Here is a 24,329-nt window from a genome sequence, read left to right as displayed (position 1 = left end):
AGCCACATTGCAGGAGGCTAATAAGCCCAAAGGCCATCCACAGAGTTGAATGCTTGGTGGACGACCAGTCCTCTTTCATCCATCCTTCCCTCTCTCCTTCCCTTTCTCCCTTCCCTCTCTCTCTTCAGATCCCATTTCTTCTCAGAGGAAGAGGACCATAAGAGGGCAAGAAGCAGCCTGCAGAAGCTGACCGGGGAGACCCCCTTCTTGACCCGGGTCCCGCCTCCAGCAGTGCGCACTCCCCCTCCCCTCCCGTGAGCTCCTAGCGTTGCTACTCGGAATGTCGCAGCCACCGACAAGAGTTGTCAGAGCTCTGCAGACAATCCTTTTACTGCCGTGCCCATTACATTCTGGGCTGAAGGAGAGTGGGGACTTTGTGTTGTGGACCTGGGTTCTAAATCGCCACCTCCCTCCCGGGGGGCTAGGTTGGTCTCTGTTTGGGCCCCTTCACACCGGGTGCCTTGTCCAGACTGCACACCCGGCAGACACGTCGTGGGAAAGGAGTGGGGCTCAAAGAGCAGGCGCGGAGATTTTTCATGGAGGGGGGTGTCTGTTTGGGCAAATTTGGTGGCAGTGGGATCTAGTGTGACAAAGAATCCTGGTGCAGCCTTCAGGGACCCACATTCCAACTCTGCCTCCGACTCCATCTCACCGGAGACATTTGTGGGGTCCCTTCCTCTTCCAGCCTCAGGTTTCCATTCTGTGCAGCAAGAGGTCAGCTTGTTCCAAGTTTTCTAAGGTTTTTTTTTTTATGGTCTGAGACTGTATCCCTTCCCTTTACCTCCTCAGCCAGCACTGCATCTGCCTCTACCGCCAGGAGAAGTCTGGGTCTCTGTGGAACGGAGTTCCCCAGGAAACAATCTGAGGGGTTTTTAAGGAGGCCCGCTTTTTCTCATCTCGGTTTTCCTGGTTTTGCTCTCTCACGGTGAGTCCAGGGCTCCCCAGTGCCAGGTGCAGTGAAGAAGAGTTTTAGCCATGGCATCGGATGGATCTGCATTCGAATCCTGGCTGTGTGTCCTTGATCAAGTTACAGAATCTCTCTGTAAGTTACAGTTTTCTCACCTGTACAGTGGAGATAGTAGTATTGATTGCACTGGATTATTTGGAGGATTAAATGCAATAAGGCAGGTCAAGTCCTAACACAGTGCCTGGCACGTAGTAAACCTACAGTGAATGTCATCATTATCACCATGATCATCGCTCTTTACCACCTCCTCTCTTACCCCAGGGAAAGAGAGCCCCCCAGAGTCTGAGGGGGCAGCTTGGTATGGCTTGAGCCCTCGGTATGGGCGTCTGAGGAGGGCTCTCCAACTAGAAGACCTCCAGCTTCCACGCACAAGTCATCCAGCAGGACTTGTGCCAGGACCCCAGTCAGTCACTCGCCAGTGTCCACACTTGTGGGCTGTCGTGAGGATAAAAGAGCTCCCCCTGCACAGCACTTGGCCCAGGGCCTGCCCACAGTCCTCGGCGAATTGTAGCCAACAGGACTGTTGTCACTACCACTAGGGTCAGCCACATCTGAGGCTGTACTACAGCGTGATGAGCTGCAGAGTCAGGTGTGGGCGGGGACGGCCTGGGGACTTGGGGGAATTTGCTCAAGCACGCTGAGCCTCGTTTTTCTCATCTGTATAATGGTGGGATTAGTGCCGCTCCCTGCACAGGGTTGTTAGGGGATCACGTGATCAAAACACAGGCATGACAATCGCATGAGCCGTAATCCGGGCCACGTTTTGTGTCCCACAAGCTCTCCTCTTTTTGGGGGGACCTTTGTTCTGTCCGCATGCCAATGTGGCAGAGGGAAAGAGCCTGACACCCATTCTTTCTCTGCCTCTTGTCCCAAGAGCCTTCAGCTCCAGGCTGCACTTGGCCCCATATTGAGTCAACCAGCGGCCAAGTGACAGGAAAACTCACAAGGAAGGGACACGTGTAGATTTTTTTTTTTTTTTTAATTCAAAAGAACATAAGAAAACAAAAAAATACTTCCCAGGATGTGCTGTGATGCAACATCACAGGCATGTGAAGCACACACAAAACAAGAAAAAGATTCCAGGAGCAGCACGCACAGACCCCTCTGTGGCGGTCTGCAGCCCCTCCCGGGCTGCGAAAAAGGAAGCACTTCTTCAGCCTTGTTTCTCTTGGCAGACTCAGCCACCTCCAGCTCACTGGTCCATGACGTGCACACAGGAAGCTGGGCTTTACAAGATTTTGTCAGTGGGCAGTGAGGGGGTGGGGGGGGTTTGGGGTGCACACTGCTCCTCTCCCTGCTCTGCTCATGGTCTGCGGGACTGGGGAAGCAACATCCCTCTGTGGGGAGAGTCTGGACGCATCGTCCTGCAGGGGCACAGATCTGGGCTTCTCCCTTGAGTAGTAGCAAAAGGAGTGTCGGCAGGTAAGTTGGGGGCCATAGAATGAGGACTTGGACCAAGATGAGATGTGCCTAGGGCTGGTGCTAAATCTGATGGATGGCCAGAAGGCAGTGGGGAGATTTGCATATGCTTGCCCTCATCAGCTCTCCACACTGACCTTCCCTGGCTGCTCAACCAACTCCTCCATCCCAGCCTTCATTGGCCCAAACTTTGGGAGTCATAGAGACCTGGACTTGACTCCTGGCTCTGCTGCTTCCTAGTTTGTATGACCCTGGGAAAGTTACTTAACTTCCTCAAGCCTCAGTTTTCTCATCTGTAAAATGGGGAGGTTTATATGACCCTCACAAGGTGGCTGTAAATAGAAAGTACGATCACGCCTTCAAAGAGCTTAGTACAGCAAGCACCCAGCACATAGTAAGTGCTCAATAAATGGCCAAGTTGATTACTGTCATGCAGGCACCAGTATTTCTACTGCAAAGCTGGTTGTGGGTCTGTGGATGGATATGTGATAAACACAAGGTTTACACAATGTTCTAGAAAAACGATGAATTCCTCTGAGCCTCCTGTGTATGTCTGGGCAGTTCGGAGGTCTTGGACCACTTGGATGCTGAAATGGAGGACCCCGAGTGTGTCCATCTGGCTCGGGAGCTGTAGTGTTTCTAGACCTCGGTGCCCTCCCTGGGGTAGAGGATGCTGTTTGTGTTGACGCTGTTGTAGAAGTGAGGGCTGAACTGGTTGAGGACGGAGCCTCCGTAGCCCAGAGCATTGCTGGGTGTGGGGCTGGCCCACTCACCCCCGCCCGCGTGGCCACTGAAGTTGGTGAGTGGGGTGTAGGAGTTGAAGTTCAGCAAGTTCTGCCCCACCTTGTCAGCGGGCTCCGGGCTCAGTCCCGGCGTGGCCACTGGGCGGCCCATGGGGCTTGACCCACTCACATAGGCTGACATGGTGGAGAGGAAGCTGTTGAGGCACGGGGTTCCCGGCGGGGGCGGCGAGGGCTGCTTCTCTGGGGAGCTGGTGGTACTCGGCGAAGCACCATCCAAGATGTCCTGGGCCTCCGTGGTCTTGGGGCTGCCTGCCAGGAGACTGGGCTCCGTTTTCTCCGAGGCCAAGGAGCCCGTGCTGGAGGAAACATCTGATTTTCTCTTCCTCTTCCTGCGGAAATTTCCATTGTCAAACATCTTCTCACAGTTGGGGTCCAGGGTCCAGTAATTCCCTTTGCCTGGCACAAAAGCAGGAGAAGGTAAGTAGAGAGACGGATCCAATGCTTTGCTTCTGCTCCTTCTTACTGTCATAAACTAAAATTGAAGGTAACAAATGCAGAAAGGCAGAGAACAAAACAGGAATTCCACAAACCCCCTCCAAGGCCACAGCACACGGATCTTTATTTAAGCACCCACCTCACACCAAGGCACCCTGGGAGCACAAAGCAAGAGAGGCCTAAGCCATGAAGGAGTTTACAGTGTGGTCTCTTTAAGAAGTTCAAGTACTGGGGAAAGGTGAGGGTGGGGCTTCTTCCATTGCTGATGTGAAAGAAAACTCAGGGAGAAATTCAGGGCTCCCTGAAAGTCTCGGGGGTGAACTCCAAGGATGGACTTGAGTCCCTGCTTCGGACTGAGGGACTTTGGGTGAGCCTCAGTTTCCTAGCATGAGAAGTGGGCCCATTGGACCTGTTCCCTTCTTCCTCAGGCTGGCTGTGAGAGAGGGCTAATGCTAGATGTTATAAAAGGGGCTTTGTAGCCAGGAAGGACAATCTGAACCCTGCCTGCCTGCGTCTCTCGGCCTGAGGGTGAGGCCAGTCTTTGGATGGGATGCTCACCCTCTTCTGGGGGACAAACAGCCCTGCCCTCACAAGCCTCAAAGAGGGTGGAGGTGGGGTTCCTCTGACAGGTACCCTGGGTTCCTATGTTGGGACAAGAGTGGACTTTAATTCTGGGAAATGGACACATGAGTATTTAATATATTACTCTGTGTACGTCTCTGTATCTTAGAAATTGCTCATTAAAAAATTCACACTGTGGTGTTAGTCACCTCCATTCAGATCCATTCTCCGTCACTGTCACATCATTCTGTGTCACCCGAGGCAGGCTGCTTCACCTCTAGGTGTTATTTTCCTCATCTGTAAAATGGGTTTCATAAGAGCCACCCCACAGGGCTGGATTAAAAGAGACCATGTAACTAGGGCAGGTAGCATAATGTGGCCCTTACTGGTTGTTTCACAAACACCGGTCCCTTCCCATCAGGCCTAGGATACACTTGCCTTTATCTAGTCCAAGCACTCATTTCCCATCCCCTGCCGGCAAAGGACTTCCTACATGCTAGATTCTGGGGATTCAGGTTAATTGTCACAATCACTGCAGTCCATCGAGCACTCGTTAGCACCAAACACCTCGCATACATCATCTCATGACCCCGCCACCCACAAGCCTGTAAAGGATCCACTCTTACATTCCTATTTTTCAGATGGGGAAACTGAGGCTCACAGGTCACTGACTGGTCAGCGGCACGGCCAGGATCCAAACCCAAATCTGCCTCCAGGGTCCATGTTTACAGATGACTCCCTTTGGTCCCCAGTCTCGGGGGGCACGGCCATATTCAGGACTTTCTAGAATGGGGTGTCGGGAGGACTGAGCCTTCCTTGGGGGCACGAGCCTGCAGACCCCTTACCTGGGTCGTCCTCGTCACGGGGCACCTTCTTGAAGCAGTCGTTGAGAGACAGGTTGTGGCGGATGGAGTTCTGCCAGCCGGCCTTGCTCTTGTTGTAGAAGGGGAAGTTGTCGGCCACATACTGGTAGATCTGGCTGAGGGTGAGGCGCCGGTCGGGTGCCCCGTGGATGGCCATGGCGATGAGCGCCGAGTAGGAGTAGGGGGGCCGCACCAGCTTCATCAGCTCCTCCTGCGAGGGGATAGGCAGCCAGCCCAGGTCGCCGCCCCCCAGCCCGGACACGCCGGGCAGCAGCTGTCTCTGCACCCCGTAGGTCTGGGGCAGGAAGGGGCTGGCGCTGGCGCCCGGCAGGTAAGGCGGCGGGGTCATGGCCGGCCCGTTGAGCCAGAGGTAGGGGTTGGGGGTGGCCCCGTACTCGCTGCCGCCCTCGAAGGAGGGGGGCCGCTGAGGGCTGGGCACGCCCTGGGGGTGGAAGAAGTTCTCGTAGTAGAGGTTCATCTCGGGGGGCTCCTGGCCGATGCTGGGGAACTGGGGGCTGCAGTGGGGCGGGGAGGGCGCTGGGAGGTCGAAGGAGCTCATGCTGGGGCTGGGCTCGGCCGGAGCCACCTGCCTGGCACCTGCGCAGGGGAGCTGGCCCTGACAGGTGCTCAGCCGGCTGGGCCTCCCACTTATACCCCAGGGCTCCGCTGGCGGCCCCACCCAGGGGCGGCCACCTGCTGCAGACCTGCCCCTCCCTCCTTCGACTGCCACCCATGTCACCAGAGGGGCACTTCCCTGCTGGCCATGGCCACGGCAGGGCCCATAAGGACACGCTCGGCCAGCTTCCTCGCGGATATTAACAAGGACAAGGGCGCCTGTCTTCTCCTCCTCTGCTTTGCCTTTCCTCCCTCCTCACTGTCTCCCCTCTTTCTCCTCAGCACGTTCCCCGGTTCCTCCTTCATTCTGTCTCAGCTTGCCTTTCCCCTTTCTCTCCTTCTGAGTTTTCTACCCTCTCACTCTCCTTCTCTCTCCTCCCATCCTCTCTGCATCTCACTCTTGGTCTCCTCCCTTCTCTCTATGCACTGAGCTGTTTGCGTCTCCCTTCTTACAGTCTCTCTGTCTCTCCCTGAGCTTGTTTCCAGATCTTTCTACCTCTGTCTCCTCTCACTCACGTCCTCACTACCTCTGCTTCTCTCCCTCTTCCTTTCACTATTGGTCTCTCTCTCCCTGTCTCATGTCATCTCTGTGTCTCTTCTCCAGCCCCTCTGTCTCCCTCTTCCTTCTCACCCTGACACCTCACCCAGATTGGAGGGGACACTTTATGAGAAGCCACATTTTGGGGTATTTTGAAGTGAAGACACATCTTCTGGAGTTTGCAGGAGAGAAGCTGGTCCTGGAGAATCAGAAGCACCTCTGGTCAGTTTCAAAAGGACAGGCAGTTATAGGCAATCTCCCTACACACACACACACACACACACACACACACACACACACACACACACACACACACACACTGCAGGCAGGCAGAGAAAGGCCTGCAGATTCTCCCAAAGAGGCAGTGGAGCTCCTAAAAATAACAGCAAAAGGAAGAGGATGTGAATGGGACTCCAGGGGAAAATGAGAGGGAACTTGTACTCTCCAGGTTTCTTTCTGGCTGTAGAGACAAAGCAGGCTCTGGTTCCTTATCTGATCACAGTCCCTTCACGTTTCAGCCTGCAGAGGCCCCCAGGGACCCAGGAGCTGAGGCCAGGAGTAGAGCCCACCACAGCCCATTCCCCTCACCCCATCTCTGCCCCAGGCTCCAGAAGCAGGTGCCCCAGCCCAGTTCGGCTTCTCTCTGCCTGTGGCCAGTCCGTCCCCTCCCTGGGCTCCGTTCTCCATCTGTGGGCTTGGAGATGACTTATCCCAGCCGCCCCTCCATCCCAGGGCAGGCCCTCAGCTTGCGGAGCGGGTGGGTCCCCTTCCTCAGAGGGCAGGCAGCTGCCCCTGAGCAGGTTTTAGCAGCAGCTGGAGACTTCTCTTTGGGATCAGCAGATTGGAGAAAAGTTTGAGCCAGCCTCTCTGGTCACCACCTCCCTCTGGCCCTCCTGCCTCTACTTCCTTCTTTCTCCCCATTCAACTTCCTCTCACCTCCTCTGGACCTCATGTGTCTTCAAGGCTGAAGAAGGAGGCTGCTTCCTGTCCCAGCTGGAGGAGATGCTTCCCAGGAATCCTTCCCTGCTTGTGTCTCTGTTCTCCTCCACATCAGGTACACGTGGAAAACATAAATGCCATCAAATGGATCTCATTAACAGCATCTGGGTGCCCAGAGGATGGGTTCGGGCACCTCGGTGGGAGGTGTCCTCCCAGGCCCTGAGGAACCCCCTGTCCTCGCCATAGAACCAGCGAATGAAAGGTGGCTCAGAAAGGGCATGATTGCCCAGGTGAGGCTTGGGGTCAGCACCCTTTGCACTTTCTTTCCGAAGAGCAAAGTGAAAGAGGCTGCATTTTCGTTTAGAGTTTTTCTACCAGGCCTGACTTGCTGAGGGCAGGGCCCTGACTTTTCAAAGGACAGTCACACTGGAGCTCACCAGTACAGATCCAAAGCCTGACAGTGAACCTGCCAATGTCAGTTCTGATCATTTATCCTGCAGAATTAAACAGAGAAAGAATTAGCTACAGGGGTATCCACCATAGCATTATTTATAGCTGTAACAAACTGTAACTCACCCCAATGTCCAACCATAGGGGACTGGTTTTAAAAAAAAAAATTAGTGTCATTCAAACAATGAAATATTATGCAGCTATGAAAAATAGATTGTAGAATATTTAGTGATATGAAAAAATATTATGTTCTAAAAATATATGAAGAAACAGGCTGCAAAATAGCATGTTTTTTTGGTAAAAATACATATTTACACATGTATGTGAACCATGTAAATATAAATATAAAACTGTCCATTATTACTTCAAGATAGAGAATTAGATGTTATTTTGTTGTTGCTTTCTATAGTTTCCGATTTAAATGATTAGAGAAAGGCAAGCACACATGTGATTTTCTTTGGGGGTTAAATATAAAAGGCCAGCAAGAGGCACTGTAGAAGAGATACAGCAGACACAGGCCCTGAGATCGGGAGGACCTGGGTTCAAATCCCAGCTTTGCCGCTGAACAACTGTGCAAGCTTGGCGAGTGATTTAACTTTTCTTGGCCTCAGTTTTTTCAGGTGAAAATGGAAATAATGCTATGAATTCTGTGGATGCTGTGAGCATTCAATGATATAATCGATGTCAGTCATTTAACATGGTGGTTAGAGACACCCTCAAATTTTACTTACTATATAGAAGAGTCAGTATACATTTGATACGTACAGTTCATCACTGAGTTTGCTACCTTTCCAGTTAATTGTTTTTTGCAGCAGCATGTGGGCAGGGGGATGGTATGGCAGGTGGGGATTTACAATGAAGGAATAAAGGGAGGAATACTTAGTGCAGACACCAACTATACAGCTGGACTCTGCCATCTGCAGGTGAGGGTCAGAGGGGCCCCGAGTTACATGACAAGTTCACGGCTGCGCTGGGTTTGGACCCCGTCTCCCGACCCCTTGTTCCGCCCTTTGCCTACTGCCGGGGTCTCCTTCCTTAGAGGTGTTTTTGAGGAATACTCACCTAACCCTCCCATCGCACCTGGGCCCCGGTTCCTTCCCCTGCAGATCAGAGAGAGTCCAGCCTGTCAGGAGGCCTTGCCCACACAGAGGCTCTGGCCCAGGAGTCCGGTGGCCGGGGATCCCAGCCTCTCATGCCCTCCCCCCACCTCGCAACTGGGCCAGGCCTTCAGGCCAGGGGCACCCAACTCATCCCCAGAGTCCTCATTCATTCCTGATTTCAGGAGCACTGCTGCAGCCCTTGGGGTGTGTAACAGGAGCTGCCTGTCCTACCCCCAGGGGAGGTTTGGGCGCTATATCCCGGAAGCCCCCCTGATCCGTCCCAGGGCCTCTAGGAAAAGAGTCAAGTGTCTCTATAAACTAGGGTCCTTTTAGAGATGAAATTATTTTAGCCTTTTTTGAGATTTCCCAGAGGTGGAAATGCAAGCCTGAGAAGGGATGGTCTGCCCGGCTTCAGGGGAAGCAGTAAAAGGTTGGACAGGTGGGGCCTGAGCCAACCAGAGATGTGGAGCAGCAGTTTGCATGTTGCAGTCCAGAGGGAGCACTTCTTGAATGAGAAAAGACCATATATTCGGACCAAAAGACCAAACATCCCCAGATTAGGATGTTTGGGACAAGGCAATAGAACATGAAAAACATGTACTCTGGGGCTGGGTGGAGCTGGGTTCAAACCCTTCCTTTGCTGTTTGGTAGCTGTATGACCTTGGCTCTGTTTCTTGGCCTCACAAAGCCTCAGTTTGCTTATCTCTTAAATGGAGCTGCACATAGAACCTGTCTCGTGTGCATTTTGCATGAAAAACGATGTGATATATATCAGGTGTAGAGCCCAGGATGTGGCAGACACTGCTGACGAGGAAGAGGGTGATTGTGGAATGCGTGGGTACCAGAGGACGGATACTGACAGGGAGGCTTGGGCAGGAGGCCCAGCATCTATCCTCCTCCACACAGTGTTTTTGCTCTCACCTTGGGACAATCTTGCCAGTTGGGGGCAATGCCGGGGGAGGAGGGAAGGCTTTGCCACTCTTCTGGAGCATGTGCCCAGCAGTCGGCCATAGGCACTGGAGCCCATATGGCTCTAGGAGCCCACACGGGCTCAAGGCCTGCAGAAAGGGTGAATGTGCACAGGCCCCCCCACCCCGTCCCGGGGCCATCACCTCTGATCTTGACTTTCATGGGTTGGAGGACTGTGTGAAGAAACAGGCCAAGGAGGATGAATAACCAGAGGCCAAGGAGGCAGGTGGGGGTCTGAACTGGCTGCTGCTGCATCACAGGGCAGGGCAGGGAGCAGGAAGCTCAAGCTCTGGAGCCAAACTTCCAGGTCTCAGTCCTGACTCTGCTCCTTGGTAAGGTAACACCTCAGATAGCAATCAACTGTCCTGGGCCTCAGTTTCCTCATCTGTAAAATGGGGAAAGGCAACTCCCTCCCAGTGCTGCTCTGAGGACTAAGTGCCAGGCACGTACGTAGCACGTGCTCCGTGAATGTGAGCGCTTGTCAGGGGCTGGGAGCCTGAGGGCAAGGGGAGAGGCCTCTGGGGAGAGGGCCACCAGCTGGGGCTACACGTCCCAGAGCTTGTGCACTTACTTGCCTTCCCTGGATTCCCCCTTTGCAGGCTTGGCTGCTCGGGCTCTGTTCCTTAGTACACATGAAACACAATAGCTCCTGAGTTTCAAGGTTTCTGGAAGCCTGACAGGGTGAGGATTGGTTGGGATGGGGAATGGGGGGATCTGGGACTAGTTGGCTTCTAGCCTAAACTATCTGTGCCACGGTTTCCTTATCTGTAAAATGGTGACAAAAGAGATCGGTTCTCTGCGAATGGCAATGAGCTGTTATCTGGGCCTCCTGTCCTGCCAGGGTAGCAGTGTTCACCAGCGCTGTCTCAGTGTACTCTGGGGGCTTGCCATGGGCTGGCTTCTCTGTCCCCAAGTGCGGGCTTCTAGGAGTCTGGCCCAGGCTTTAACCAGGCTGGAGTTGATCCTGGGTCCCCTCTCTGCTGCTCCAGTTTCTGGGTGATTTTGAGGCTGGAGAAACATAGGCCAACACTGCTCTCTGGTGGCCAACTCTTTAAAGGCAGGGAGCAGAGTGCAGAGACTGGGTGACATCTCTGGTCAGTGGCCCAGGGTTTCTGAGCCCCTTTAATAAAGAGAAAGGTTCCCAGGACCAGCAGCAGCTTCAAGGAGGAAACATGCCCCCTGGAGAAAAACACCTTAACGCCACTGTGATGGAAATAGTGGGAACTGGGTTGGCAATGGGGCAAAATGCCTTAGAAGGCAGCCAAGGGGGACAGTTGGACTGGTCTGGATTCAAATTGGGCTCCTCCAGTTATATTTTCTGAGTGCCTTGCTGTTGTTTAATCTCTGAACCTCTGTTTGCTCATATGGAAAATGAGGTTAACCAGGGTCACCTCCCTCAAAGGACTGTTGCAAGAACTGAATGAGACAATGCAGGAAATGCCTCTGAAGCGATGCTTGGCAATAGCTCATTCCTTCACTTATTCAGAAAATGCTAATCGAGTCTCTCCACGGCAGTAGTTCTGGGCGTGTGTGTGCGGGACACTGTCAGAGTCACACAGTGTTGAGGCTCACACCCCTTCTCATTTTGCCATCTTTGTGCAGTGCCTGTAGTTTTGATTTACTTACAATTTTTTAATCGGTTCTCACATTTCTTTTCCTTCGTTGTTGTTTTTTTTTTTTTTACTTAATGAATTTATTTTAAAGATAAATTCCATACGATTTCTGGGAATGGATCATCAGTACCAGTATCATTTTCCATAAATAAAATAGGGAGAATGAGCATTTATTTAGAGCTTACACCATGCTGGGCACAGCCTGAATCCTTGTCTTGTTATCTCATCCAGTCCTCACAGCAATTATAGGAGGTACTATAATTATCACCATTTTACAGATGAGGAAACTGAGGCAGCACCGGCCTGAGCTTGCTCACTCTGTGCTAGGATGTGAGATCAGCCAAGTGTTAGAGAGGTGATGAAACACATCAGCCAAGGACTTTCTCCTTGGAGAAGGCAAAAGCACTGAAGAGAATTGAAAAGGGAGCGATTTTTCTCATCATGTGTGTGACAGACAGAATAATGACCCCTCCCCAAGAAGTCCACTTCCAAATCCCCAGAATCTGTGAATTTGTCATCTTCCAAGGTAAGAGGGACTTTGCAGAAGTGATTAAGTAGAGACCAGATAGGGTGATTATCCTGCATAATCCAGGTGGGCCCAGTGTAATCAGGATTGTCCTTCTAAGAGGGAGACAGAGGGGGAGACGTAAAAATGGAAGCAGAGATTGGAGCGATGTAGCCACAAGCCAGGGAATGCTGAATGCCTTGCCACCTTTAGAAGTTGGAAGAGGCAAGGAAACGGTCTAGTGGAATCTCCAGAAGGAACCAGCCATGCTGTCATCTTGATTTTCACCCCTAAGACTAATTTAGGACTTCTGACCTCAAGAACAGTAGTAGATAAGTTTGCGTTGTTTTAAGCCACCAAGCTTGTGATAATTTGTGACACTAGCAATAGGAAGCTAATGTAATTGGATTCCATGTTATGTGAAGCTGTGACCACGTGCGCTGAAGATCCCTCCTATACCACCAGTGGCCTTTGTGCTGCACCTAGAGAAACAGTCTGCTCCACAAGGAGTTCCCCTCCCTCTCTCTCTCCCCCTCCCTCCCCTTCCCCCATCTCTGGGTAAAGAACACTGGTTAGAGGCAGTCGCTCTGGCTGGGCTTGGTCACTTATTCCTTTTTTCACTCTGGGACTTGGTGGGCTGTGTTGGCCCCTCTGGGCCTCAGTTTCCTCATCTAGCAAATGGGAAGCAAAGCTGTGTGGATTTCAAGGTCCTGCCCAGCAGGTCTCATATATAGGACCCACCTACAGAACTGATCAAAACCACTCTCCCGGGCCTGTGCCCCAGAGATTCTGACTTGTGAGGCCCAGGTGGGGCTGGGCATAGTGCTTTTAGGGAGCCCCAGTGCACACCCAGCTTAGAGAGCAAGTGATCTGGGGATCCAGGCTGTGTCCCCCATGTTATCCCTTGGAAACATGCTGCTCAACAGCCTGCTCCTCGGACCCCAAAGCATAAAGTCCCTGCTCTGCCGTTTCCAAGCTGTGTGACCCAGGACAAGTGCCTGTGCCTCTCTGGACCTGTTTCCTCACTGTAAATTGGAACAAATAATAGTCTATGCTTCAGAGGTGGTTGTGAGGATTCAACAGTTACTAAAGTGCAAATTGCCAAGAGCAGTGGCTGGCACACAGTAGGTACTCATGTGTGTTGCCCACCACGGCATTCAAGACCCTGCACACACCCGTCTGACCTCTCCCATCCCACGCACCCCACCCCCTCTCTGAGGCCCCGCCTCCGGTTGTGGCCATGTGAGCTTCTCACAATTGCTCAGCACGTGCCTGCCTTTCCTCCTCTCCACCTGGACGACTCTGACTCACCTTCCCATCCTGCCGGGGAAGCCTTCCTCCCCTGCTGGGTCCCTCCGTACCTGGCACACTTTGCTTCACTGTGGGACCCGCAGCACCTTGAGGGCAGGGATGGTGCTTTCTCCAGGGCTTTGGACAGTCCTCATCACGTTCGTGAGGGAGGAGAATGGGCTGTGAGCTCTCCTCTTTACCGTGGTTTGCACTGTAGAAATTGGGGCCACAGTGGTGACTACCCCATGTGTCCCTGTAAATCAGAAGAGTTGATGCTTCTACACCTGGCCCAGGGATCACCTGCTCTTACCTCTGTGTCTCACGGTCAGGGTCGCTATGATTACCCAGGGTCCAGCTGGGTGGATCTTCATGTGACCTGCCCTAACGGCAAATCCTAAGATCCCTGGAAACCACACCTACTCATTTGTAAATGTGGTCATTTAACACTAAAATTCAGGCAGCCACTGTTTATGAGAACCTAATATTTTCCCAAGTGTTCACTGATTTAAACATTTAACACAAAATATGTTATTTGTGTTTAGTTTTAAACTCCATTTAAGATCTGTGTGAATTTTGGGAGTCTGCCATTGGGACATATTTTTCATAAAATCTACTTCCTTTCCCCCCAGTTTTATAAACAGTCAAAAATAACTGCATCTAACTCTCTTAAGAATTTTCTCATTGGAGTCATTAAGAGTTAAATCTAAGAAAAACAATATGGTTAACTGTGCTTATTATTATAAGAGTTTGGGTTAGTAGCCCTGATTATTATAAGGGTTATTTATTATAAACCTCTCAGTAAATAGAAGACATTAATATTTTATAAATAGCTATGGAAGTCTTTTGCATGGTACTTGCACTGCGGGTTTGGTGAACATCAACTCTTGCCTTATCTGTGCTCTGTCCTGACTCCTTCTGGGCAGGAGAAACCCACCCTAACCTCGCTGCCCTACCCCCTTCACAGGGGACGATTCCTTTACCCCCAACGCCTCCGTTCCTCACCTGACCCACTCTTTCTTCCAGAGTCCACCTCTCGCAAAATCCTATGAAGAGAAAAGTTAGCTTTGGGGCTGGTCCTTGCCTCTCCTGATACCCTCGTTATCACACCCTGAAACGTCTCTCATTCTGGGCCTCACCGCTCCAAAGATCTTCCTCTAAGCAGTATTTAAACTTCACCCACGGGACTTCCCTGGCAGTCCAGAGGTTAAGACTTTGCCTTCCAATGCAGGGGGTGTGGGTTCGATCCCTGGTAGGGGAGCTAAGATCCCACATGCTTTGCGGCCAAAAGAAAAAAAAAACCCCGAAACATGAAACAGAAGCAATATTGTAACAAATTCAATAAAAAGACTTTAAAAATGATCCACATGAAAAAAAAAGCTTTAAAATAAATAAATAAATAAATAAATAAATGTCACCCACCGCTCACAGCGCCAGCCGTGAAGCCATGAAGATGCCCTGGTGGGTCCAGCTTTTCAGCTCCCTGGGGACACTCCTTTGCGCACGTGCACTTCCTTGCCCCTTTGGAAAGTGAACTCAGCCAGATTCCGAGCCTCTGGGCGCTGTCACCTCACCTTAGAGCAACCGTGATGCAGCCAAAGCCCCAACTGCCACTGAAACAGAGCTCACTGGACTGCTGAGGAGAGAGTGGAAGCTGGACCGGGCAACAGGGCTGGGGCTTGGTGAGGGGCCGTGGTGGCTACGGGAAGAGACTGGGGTGGACACAGGCGACAGACGGCCCGTGCGTGAAGGCGTGCAAGAGGCAGCACAGAGCTAAAGCCAAGTTTCCTGTCCAGCTCCTGCCAGTTTGATCCCAGCCTTTCCATGTATCACGTGTATGATCTTAGCACACAAAGTGCCTCTGTGCTTCGGTGTCTTCATCTGGGAAATAATGTAAAGTACGAAACTGTTAACCCAAAATGAAATAAACGAATATTTAAACGAACTGAAGTCGTAGAGAAGATTCTTGGGGGTGGCACAAACAAGGTGGACGGATTTTGCACTGGGATGGGCTGCAGCCAGGTTTCTTAACATCACTGGAGGCCCTGGGCCTGCCTGCCCTCCTGACCAGCCCCAAGAGCAACCTGTCCAGTCCTGGGCCTTAGGGATTCAGCTGATGGAATTATACAATGAGGCTTGCTTGAGTCACGGAATCGTTTTTATTGTCAGTAAGAAATAGCAACACTTTGGAGATGATCAGCTAGAAAAAAGATGGGTGGGTTGTATTAAAAAATGTAAAGTACAAAACTGTTAACCAAAAATAAAATAAAAGAATATTTAAAAGCGTTTCTGGGGGCTTCCCTGGTGGCGCAATGGTTGAGAGTCCGCCTGCTGATGCAGGGGACACGGGTTCGTGCCCCGGTCCGGGAAGATCCCACATGCCGCGGAGCGGCTGGGCCCGTGAGCCATGGCCGCTGAGTCTGCGTGTCCGGAGCCTGTGCTCCACAACGGGAGAGGCCACAACAGTGAGAGGCCCGCGTACCGAAAAAAAAAAGTTTCTGTTAAGCTTAGAAAATGATACAAAAATATAGCTCCTTATACCTAAGAAACTGGGCTATAAAAAGGTGTGTCCAGGATGCTGGGGAGAGCATACTGGGAGAAGGCATTGGCAAGTGGATCCTCGTGTGGCTAAGAATCCAGATGGGGCATCGTCACCCAGCACCTGGGTCACTGGCCCTGGTGACACTGGGTCTGTCACCACTGACAGTTCTGGGGCCTAGATCAGCCCACTCCCTCTGTCTGAGTGCAGGTAACCGATGGATGGTCTCCCCACTCTTAGAGGCATCAATGTCCCGCTGTGTGTCTCCTCTTCTGGAAACTCCCATCCTTGTCTCCCCAGGTGCAGCCCTGGTCAGCAGCATCTCACAGGTCGGTGGACATTAAGTTGGAGGTCTGCTTGCCTTCTTCGGCAGGTTTGCCAGCCAGCTGCGCGGGAGAAGAGGATAAAGAGACACAACCCAAAATGGGGTTCTCATGAGCACCAAAGCAGGGCTTCCTGTCCCACTCACAAGGGCTGTTGAGCTGACCCCTCCCTTAACCCAGTGAGCCTGAGCTGCCGTGACTTTGACTGATGTGACCAGAAAGGCTGTGCCACGCAACGGTTAGAACACAGGCTTTGCTGTTTCGTGGACCGTGTGAACTTGGGCAAGTCGCTTACCTAACTCTGTGAGCCTGATAAAATCCTCACAGTGGAAGGTCAAATGGGATCATGTTTGGAAAGGGCTTAGCATGGAGCCTGACTCACTGCACGCTCACGGTGAACTTGCAGTTATTATGGCAGCGGACTCCTGCTCTAATTGCACCCTGAGGATCAAGGTGGTGAAGGTCAGTGGTACCTTCATCTTGAGCAAAGACTGACAAGTAACAATAGGAGACGGGACTTGAGAAGTCAGGGCTTGGAAACAAAACTTTTGAATCGTAGGATTCTGTAATATAAGTTGAATAGGAACGTTCTTCCAAAAGAATTAAAAAGCACTTTTAGCTGCCCAGGTGCAGCAAAGGACAGCTATGGTTTCTCAGGCCCCAGGGGCCCTGCACACCCGTCTGGCACATTCCTGCAGCCCAGCTGGGGTCCATCCTGCTCAGGGCAGCCACCTGGGGACCAAGAGGAGAACTGCACCCTGGGCATTTCTGGCCACCGTCCCCACCCTAGGGGGCCCTGTCCATACCTCCCTGAGGGTGACCATACCGTGCACACGCGCATATACACACACGCCCCCATTTTCTCCTCTCTCCGCCTCCCCCTCTTCCCTTCCCCCTCCCCACACCCACCCCCCTTCCTTGCACTTATCTGGGAGCTCACCATCGTCTTGAAGAACTGATTTACTTTCTTCCGCTTGAGCGTCTTCTTGTCGCCTTCTGACAGAGGGAGGAAGGTCTGGCTGAGGCGGGGGGATGAGTTGGCCTCTTCCGTCCCGGGCATGCCGGCCACCGAGAGCGTGAGGGCTGCGGGAGAACCGAGAGCCGCCGTGAGCGGTGGGCGGAGAGAGGGTGACTTCGGGGGGCAGATGGGAGATGCGCGCGGGGGACAGAGGTAGCATCCAGGGAGAACAGGCAGGGGGCCAGGCAGAAGGCGGGAGGCCCGAGTACTGCCGTGCCGGGACTGTCGAGCCTGTCCGTCCACTGCACTGAGGCCTGCCCAGCCCCGCACACGGCAGCCTGCAACGTGACCCGATCGAGGCCTCGTCCAAGGGCTTCTGGGCTGGGAACACGGGTCCGTGGTGGGGGAAGGCCCTGGCCACTGGGGCCCTGACTTCCTCAGGGAACAGGGCCTTTTGCCCAGGTCGGGGAGATCGTGTGGGCTCACTCTTGTCTTCCAACACGGAGAACCCAGAGGTCCCGGAAGGAGAGCATCTCCAACCAAGGTGTCATCTGGTGATTATGGCCCCCAGCTCAGAGTCACACAGACGACTCTGACCCTCGGTTTTGACTTTGGGTACCTGGGGGTAAGAGCACAGACCTCAAGGGCGTTGTGAGGCCTGCTGCGAGGACAAGAGTGAAACGGCCACACGGGGGTGTCCTGCCTGGGGAGGCTGGGCAGTCGTTAGGGGTACAGTTCCAGGGGCCTCCACTACTTAGGGGCTGGGACAGTCAGGAGATTGACATTCTCAGTGCCTCAGTTTCCTCATCCATACAATGGGGCTGGTCATATGATCTACTTCATAGGTTTGTGCTGAGGCTTAAATGAAACAACGAAGGAGGAACATTTGTCACCAAGCACAGAGTGGCGGACACTAGAGACTTGCCACGTGCCTGCTGGAGCGCTCTTGGGCAGGCTACATCCCCAGTTAGAGCCCCAGGTCCCCCTCTGTGAATTAGCAAAGGTCATCTGTAAGCTGCAGACCTCCTCACGACAATGAATGAGTGACGGGGGAAATGGAAGTGTCTGTGCATCAAACACTCTGCAACTGTGAGATGTGGTAGCAATTTCTGTAAGTTCCGGAAACAGCCTTCCAGGCCCCAGAGGGAGACACAGGCTGAGAGATTTACCAGAGGCCGACTCCCGATCCCTGGGAAGGCCTGGCTAACTGAGAACCCAGGACCACCTGGTGGGACATACCACATTCCCAGTGGATCCTGAGCTCCAGAGTGACAGCAGGCCTCCACTCCAGCCCTGGCAGGGCCACAGAAGTGGGTGGGTGTGGGGAGAGCTCAGAGGACAGGGGGGCTGTGAGCAGAGCCTCTTACCCCCATGGTGCTTAGCTCACTTTGCTATGTAGATATGGTTCCCACCCTCCTCCACCCCCAGACACCTCTATACTCCCCGTGCTGGTGGTGGCAGGGTGCATACCTGGGATGGTGGGCATGGACTGGCTAGCGAAACTCATCTGAGAGAGAATGGATGCCCTGGGGGCGACGGCCACATGCTCCGAAAGGTTGGTATCACTCATGAACTCGTGCTTCCTGGAAAGCTGGATGAATAGATCATGCCCACATGTGCATACAGAGACACACAGATACACTCACACACACACCACAGAGGCTTAGCATGAGGCAGTTCTAGGCCCTGAAAAGTCAGCGATAAAGGTTTGCCGTGGCTTCTATGGACCCAGCCCCAAGTTTTTATTCTGTTTTGCGTCACTCTATGTCAGCGTGCCATGCATGGTTGCATAGGTTGTATACTATACAACTCTGCTGTGGGGGGGGGGGGCGGGGCGGGGGGGGCATACACTTAGACTATTGTGTGAATGACGCCCCCTAGAATTGTGAAACACAGTCTTGTTTCCAGGCTTCCCCCCGGCAAGAATAGCCTCTGAGGACTACTGGGAAGTTTGTGGGGGATTCTTTCGTCGCTGGAGGGCATCTCAGCTGGGCCCTTGCCCTTTCATCCGGCAGCCCTCCCTTCCCAGGAGAGTAAATCCCTCTCCCCCTTCCAGGCTCCCAGAATGCTTTCAACAAACCTCTCTTTCAGGGGGAAGCTGGGGTTGAACCCAGGGCTGTCTGGTACCAAGTCTCATATTAAATACTTATTAGTTTATAAGACAGTAACTCTTAAAAGTCAGGGCAGTGAGAATTTCATCTCTGCATCCCCAGCTGGGCTCCCGGTCCACTGGAAGAGCTTAGCAGAGTCTGAGACGTCAGTGGTTAGAATGGCCCTGGGGTGGGGATAGAGGGCAGGGGTGGAAACACCTGGCCCAGCCCTGGGAGGGCGGCTCTCCTGCTCAGTGGTGGACCGGGCAGCCTCTCCCCAGCCTCAGAGTCCTCTGCGATGGTAGAAAGGACAGAGTGACAGGCTGGGTCATATCCCACTCTGTCACATCCACGCTGCAGGGGCGCCAGCAAGCACTTCACCTCCCTGCCCCTGAGATGCCACCCCGGTAACTCCACTTCACCGTGAGGATGAGGCTTGAGCGGCGCACGTCTCGGAGCCCCAGGCAGTGTGCCGGGCATGCAGTGATCTGCCGAGGGTGTCAGAGAAGATCCAGCCTTGGCCACTCACCCGCTTCAGGTCTGCCGTGGCCTTCTCGTCCGCAAACACCACACTGCTTCTCTTGCTCCTCTTCTTGGACCGCCGCAGCTTGACCTCTGGCAGAGTGCTCCCTGGGAAGATCGGCTCCTCTTGCTCCACTTTCGGAGCCTTGGGAGGTGCTAATTCCTGGTCGAAGCTGAATGGCAAGAGGGACAGCAGCAAAAACTGCAGTTAAGAGCTTCAGTGGAACTGTCTTGCAGGGACCCAGGCTGACTGAGCTGTCACCACGGGGTCGGGGGGTAGATCAGCTCACCTGGCAGAGTTTGGGGAGCCACTTGCTTAATTTGCAAACACTCAAACTACAGGGTAAGATAAAATTGAAGGCGGTGGGCCATAAGACTGGTGATAGGAAGAGAAAACTGGTTAAAAATATGGATCTGGATTCAAATCTATGCCACTTTTTAGCCGAATGACTTTGGGCAAATCACTCAACCTCTCTGAGGCACGATTTCCTTTTCAGTAAACGGGGGTGTTTGCAGCAACCTTGCAGAGTAGACAAGAGATGAGGTCAAGAACCCCTTAGCACATTCTCCCAGAGAGAGTTCTCCATCACAGGATCTGCTATTACGTTAGTTGAGTCGGGCCGGGTCGCGCAGATGGCTCCAAGAAAGTGGAAGGGGAGAGGCTCTTCTTGGCCGAGGAGGGGAACCCCGACAGAGGTATAGGCAGGTACAGGAGGAGGAGCTCTGGGATGGGGAGTTGGTGGGGACGGGAGCCCCGGCAGAGGCAAGTAGATGAGGAGCTCAGGCTGGCTGACGGAGGTGGCTGGACGGGGAGCCTGTGGGCCGTGCGGTGTCCTGCTGGGTCCTCAGGAAGAGCCACCACACCTCTCTGGGCCTCGACTGACCCCCTAACAACGGCACTAAGCCGCACACGGTAGTTGTGAGGGTTTTAATGAGGTGCCAGGTGGGGAAGGGCTTTCAAACAGAAGGGCACGGAGGTGCAGAAGGACGGCCAAGGGCAGAAGGGCAAGAAGCGAGGCTTTGCTGAGGGCTAGGCTGGTGCAGGGGTACGGGGGGCTGCCTGGGGTGGGGACTGACCTCTCGGAGGTGAGTTTGCTGGGCGTGCTGCAGTCAGAGTTCGTGGAAGCCATGGAGATGATGGACATCTGCCTGTAGGAGCGCAGCATGGACCGGGGCCGGCCCACTCGCCTGTCCTCGAAGTCGGGCTGCGGGCGGGGAGGAGGGTGTGGTTAGCAGCCAGGTCTGCGTGGGGCAGAGCAAAAACTTCCTGGCTGGCTGAGGCTACGCAAGCTGTTTAATAAAGAATTTGTCAGGCCTTTATTCCTGGTTCCTGGGAGGTGATGTCTAAATCCTTGCAATTTCCCCACTGGTAGGAGTGTCTTTTGTTTTTCATGGTGGCCCCTTTACACTGATGGGAAGGCTCAGGATGGGGGCTGGCCAGAAAGAGCAACCTTGTGATTACAGGGCTGGGACTCTAGGCCAGATAATATCGGCTCAGCCTCTGGGGAGGAAGGGGGACTGGAGATTGATGTCAACCACGTGGCCAACGATTCATTCGATCATGCCTATGAACCCCAATTAAAACTCCAGACACTTAGGCTAAGGTGAGCTTTCCCGGCTGGTAATCACACATGGATGTGCCAGTAGGAGAGATACGGTGACATGTCCTGAGGACACAGAAGCTGTGACCCTCCCAGACCTCACCCTATGCTTCTCTTCATTTGGCTGGTCCTGATTTGTTTCCTTGCTAATAAAACTGTAAGCATAAGTACAGTCATCCTTCAGTATCTACGACCTCCGACCTCCGACCTCCGAGGATACCAAAATCCAGCGATGCTCAAGCCCCTGACATAAAATGGCATAGTATTTGCATGTAGCCTATACATATCCTCCAGCAGAATTTAAACCCTCTCTAGATTACTCGTAATACCTAATACAATGTAAACGCTACATAAATAGTTGTAACTATAATGTAAATGTGAGGTAAGCAGTTGCCGGCACAGCAAATTCAAGTTTTGCTTTTTGGAACTTTCTCGATTTTTTTCCCCCAAGTATTTCTGATCCTCCGTTGGTTGAATCTGCGGCTAGGGAACTCATGGATATTGGAGGGAGGGCCGACTCCTTGACTTTTGTGAAATTATCAGACCTGAAGGGGTGGTGGGAATCTCCAGATTTGTAACCAGTTGGTCAGAGGTGCAGGTGGCCTGGGAACCCTGGTGTCTGAAGCGAGGGGAGTCTTGTGGAGGACTTTGCCCTTAACCTATGCAACGTCACGTAACTCTGGGTGGTTGCCATCAGAACTGCATTGGGCTGTCACACAGGGAGTGCTGGGAGAGGCGACCTGTCTCACAGAAAAACTGTTGTGCCAGAAGATGAGACCTGAGTTCACCTCCACGCTTTCCAGTAACTCACTTCTCGTCTCTGGGCCTCAGTTTTCCCATCTGTAAAATCAGAGGGTTGGGCCAGATGGCCTCTGAAGGACCACACAGCCTTGCCGTTTTATGATGCTACTTTCTGGGGAAGAGGATAAAGAAGAAGTCTTCGTGAGCACCAGGCTGATGGCCTCTTGAGGACTCGGAGCTTGTGAGTGGCCCAAAGCGCTGGCTTTGCAGGCCAACAGAGCCAGGGGCAGTGACCTGCACTCACTTGTCATGTAGCCTCTGCCAAGTCACTTACACCTAGGAATCTCCAGAAGAGACACAGGGGGTTAAAAGTCACGCCCAGGCTTGTTGTGAAGACGAAATGACCTACGTGCTTAGATTAGACTGGCACATAACAGGTGCTTCATCAACATTGCTTTTATTATTAGCACGGTCCCTTGAGTGCTAAGGCCTCAATCTGTAACTGGCGTTTATCTGGGGTGACTTTTGAGGGACCAAGTTTCCAGAAAGGTTCCCTGGATTGGCCCTGGCACTGCTGGCTCTCAGGTCCTTCTCCTCAAGGGCAGGTCCCTTGGCTCCAATCTCATCCTCCTCCCTGCCCCACCCCTCCCGGCCACAGGGACCACCAGTACCATCTCTCTGACACCGTACTCCTTCTCCACCTTCACTTTCAGGTTCTTGAAACATTCCTCCATCCGGTCGTGGAAGGGCCGCAGATTTTCTGACACCCTTCTCTCATGGATCTTAATCCCAGCTCCCAGGAAGGGGATCTGGAGAGAAAGGTGGTAAATGATGAGCCAAAGGTTGGCCACCTGGCCCCATGGAGGTGGTGGAAGCAAGTCTGCCTGCTGAGAATTCGTTGAGGGCTTTAGGGTCTTGGAAACCTTCAAGCGGGGTCACCAACCCTGAGAAATGGGAAAGCTGAATCCTTGAGGTTTGCTCTGAAAACGAGACCTCTAGGGGAAAGGCCTCCGGCTGCCCTTGCCCCACAGGAGGGCTGGGCGCCCCCGACCCCCATTAGAAGCCACGTGTTGGGGAAAGTCTGCACCTTATAGAATCTACTGAGGGGCAGGGTGTGAGATCAGAGGAGAGGGCTCTCTGTCGCTCTAACTTAAAGCCTTGCCCAAGAAGCTCTTGGCAATGCAAAAGGGAAGGCAAGATTGTCAGAGGCTGGGAGACAGGAGAAGGGAAGGGTTGAACAGAAAAGGAGGAGTGGGCACAGCCTGGTCTCACAACACAGGAGATCCAGTGATACTACCTCATGTGGTTGCTGAAGAAAGGTACCCAAATGTTAACAACGTGGAGTTAACCAGCCAATAGGGAGTTTTTAAAAAGTGATGTAAAAAGCCTTGGGAAGATGAGAGGGGAAGAGATAATTGACGTGAGACAGCTAAGCTCTTATATTATCAACAGAGGGCGGGGATGAGGAACCAAACAGGAAAATAGGGGGTTGGTCTGCATACTAACAGACAGTGAGACCTTCACTTTCCAGTCCCCAGATTGCCAGCAGCGCAGGAGCCAGGGGGACCTTCATATGCCATAGCTTGAAGGGTCTGTCCTGGAGAAAGTGAATGGCGCATGTTATACAGACGTCTGTGGATCACTCAGTTACCGTATGTAATGCCATCCAGGCGACAATACCTTCTCTCATATGCACAGAAATTCATTCAGCTTTTTTAGTGCCCCACTCTTTACTATGAACAGACTGCCAAGGATCACCAGGCATTGAAGGAAATTCTCCAGTGTGAAAGACAGAGATCAGAACCAACAGATAGGAAGAAAAGCAAAAAGGGAGGGAGGGAGGGAGGGAGTAAGGGAGAGAGGAAGAAAAGAACGAATGGACTAACGTGGAAGAAACAGAGAATGAAGAGAGCTTAAGAAAACTTTATATTTTTTTAAATAAGCAATACATAGAAAAAGAAAAAATTTTCTATCCATGACACAAGACAAAGATTTTATTTAAAAAAGAAAGGAATGGGACTTCCCTGGTGGCACAGTGGTTAAGAAATCACCTGCCAGTGCAGGGGACACGGGTTTGAGCCCTGGTCCAGGAAGATCCTACATGCCACAGAGCGCACCACAACTACTGAGCCTGCGCTCTAGAGCCTGTGAGCCACAACTGAAGCTCGAGTGCCCAGAGCCCGCGTTCCGCAACAAGAGAAGCCACCGCAATGAGAGAGTAGATTCCGCTCACCACAACTAGAGAAAGTTCACGCGCAGAAATGAAGACCCAGCACAGCCAAAAATAAATAAATAAATAAATAAATTTATAAAGAAAAAGAGAAGGGAATGATAATGGAAATACTACATACGAAAACTAGTGAGATATAAAGTTGCTAATGGAGATAAATGTGTAGCTTTAGTTTTACATATTAGAAAAGGCAGAAAATCAATTAGCTAAGTATCCATCTCAAGATATTAGTAGAAGAACAGCAAACTAAACCCAAAGAGA

The 24,329-nt window shown here is 52.4% G+C and overlaps 2 protein-coding genes across 3 annotated transcripts in view; both read right to left on the bottom strand.

Annotated features, from left to right (window-relative positions):
• Positions 1-1,469: 1,469 nt before the first annotated feature.
• On the bottom strand, positions 1,470-15,109 carry FOXI1 (forkhead box I1). Its single transcript, XM_089909653.1, has 3 exons — positions 14,487-15,109; positions 5,031-13,320; positions 1,470-3,585 (listed from the first exon to the last, which is right to left on the bottom strand). The coding sequence occupies exons 2-3, from the start codon at positions 5,605-5,607 to the stop codon at positions 3,026-3,028; spliced, it is 1,137 nt and encodes a 378-aa protein (XP_089765779.1). The 5' UTR covers positions 5,608-13,320; positions 14,487-15,109; the 3' UTR covers positions 1,470-3,025.
• A 95-nt stretch (positions 15,110-15,204) lies between these two features.
• Positions 15,205-24,329, bottom strand: part of DOCK2 (dedicator of cytokinesis 2) — a 406,045-nt gene continuing 396,920 nt past the window's right edge. For both annotated transcript variants that reach the window (XM_022595138.2, XM_022595139.3), the window contains exons 47-52: positions 22,510-22,647; positions 20,574-20,701; positions 19,504-19,669; positions 18,355-18,475; positions 16,867-17,009; positions 15,205-15,989 (exon numbers count right to left, since the gene is read on the bottom strand). In XM_022595138.2, coding sequence (XP_022450846.1) covers positions 15,927-15,989; positions 16,867-17,009; positions 18,355-18,475; positions 19,504-19,669; positions 20,574-20,701; positions 22,510-22,647 — 759 coding nt within the window. In that variant the 3' untranslated portion in view covers positions 15,205-15,926. The remainder of the gene's footprint in view (positions 15,990-16,866; positions 17,010-18,354; positions 18,476-19,503; positions 19,670-20,573; positions 20,702-22,509; positions 22,648-24,329) is intronic.

Source organism: Delphinapterus leucas, chromosome 3 (genome assembly GCF_059928025.1).
Source record: "Delphinapterus leucas isolate spDelLeu-1000000601 "Yukka" chromosome 3, BTC_Dleu_Yukka2, whole genome shotgun sequence".
Lineage (NCBI taxonomy): Eukaryota > Metazoa > Chordata > Mammalia > Artiodactyla > Monodontidae > Delphinapterus > Delphinapterus leucas.
This window is presented reverse-complemented; position numbering and strand designations above follow the sequence as displayed.

Excerpts from the sequence above, each read along its gene's own strand:
- FOXI1 (XM_089909653.1), bottom strand. The coding sequence starts at position 5,607 with ATGAGCTCCTTCGACCTCCCAGCGCCCTCCCCGCCCCACTGCAGCCCC. Across the intron at positions 3,586-5,030 it reads CCGTGACGAGGACGACCCAG|GCAAAGGGAATTACTGGACC; the intron begins GTAAGGGGTCTG and ends CTTTTGTGCCAG.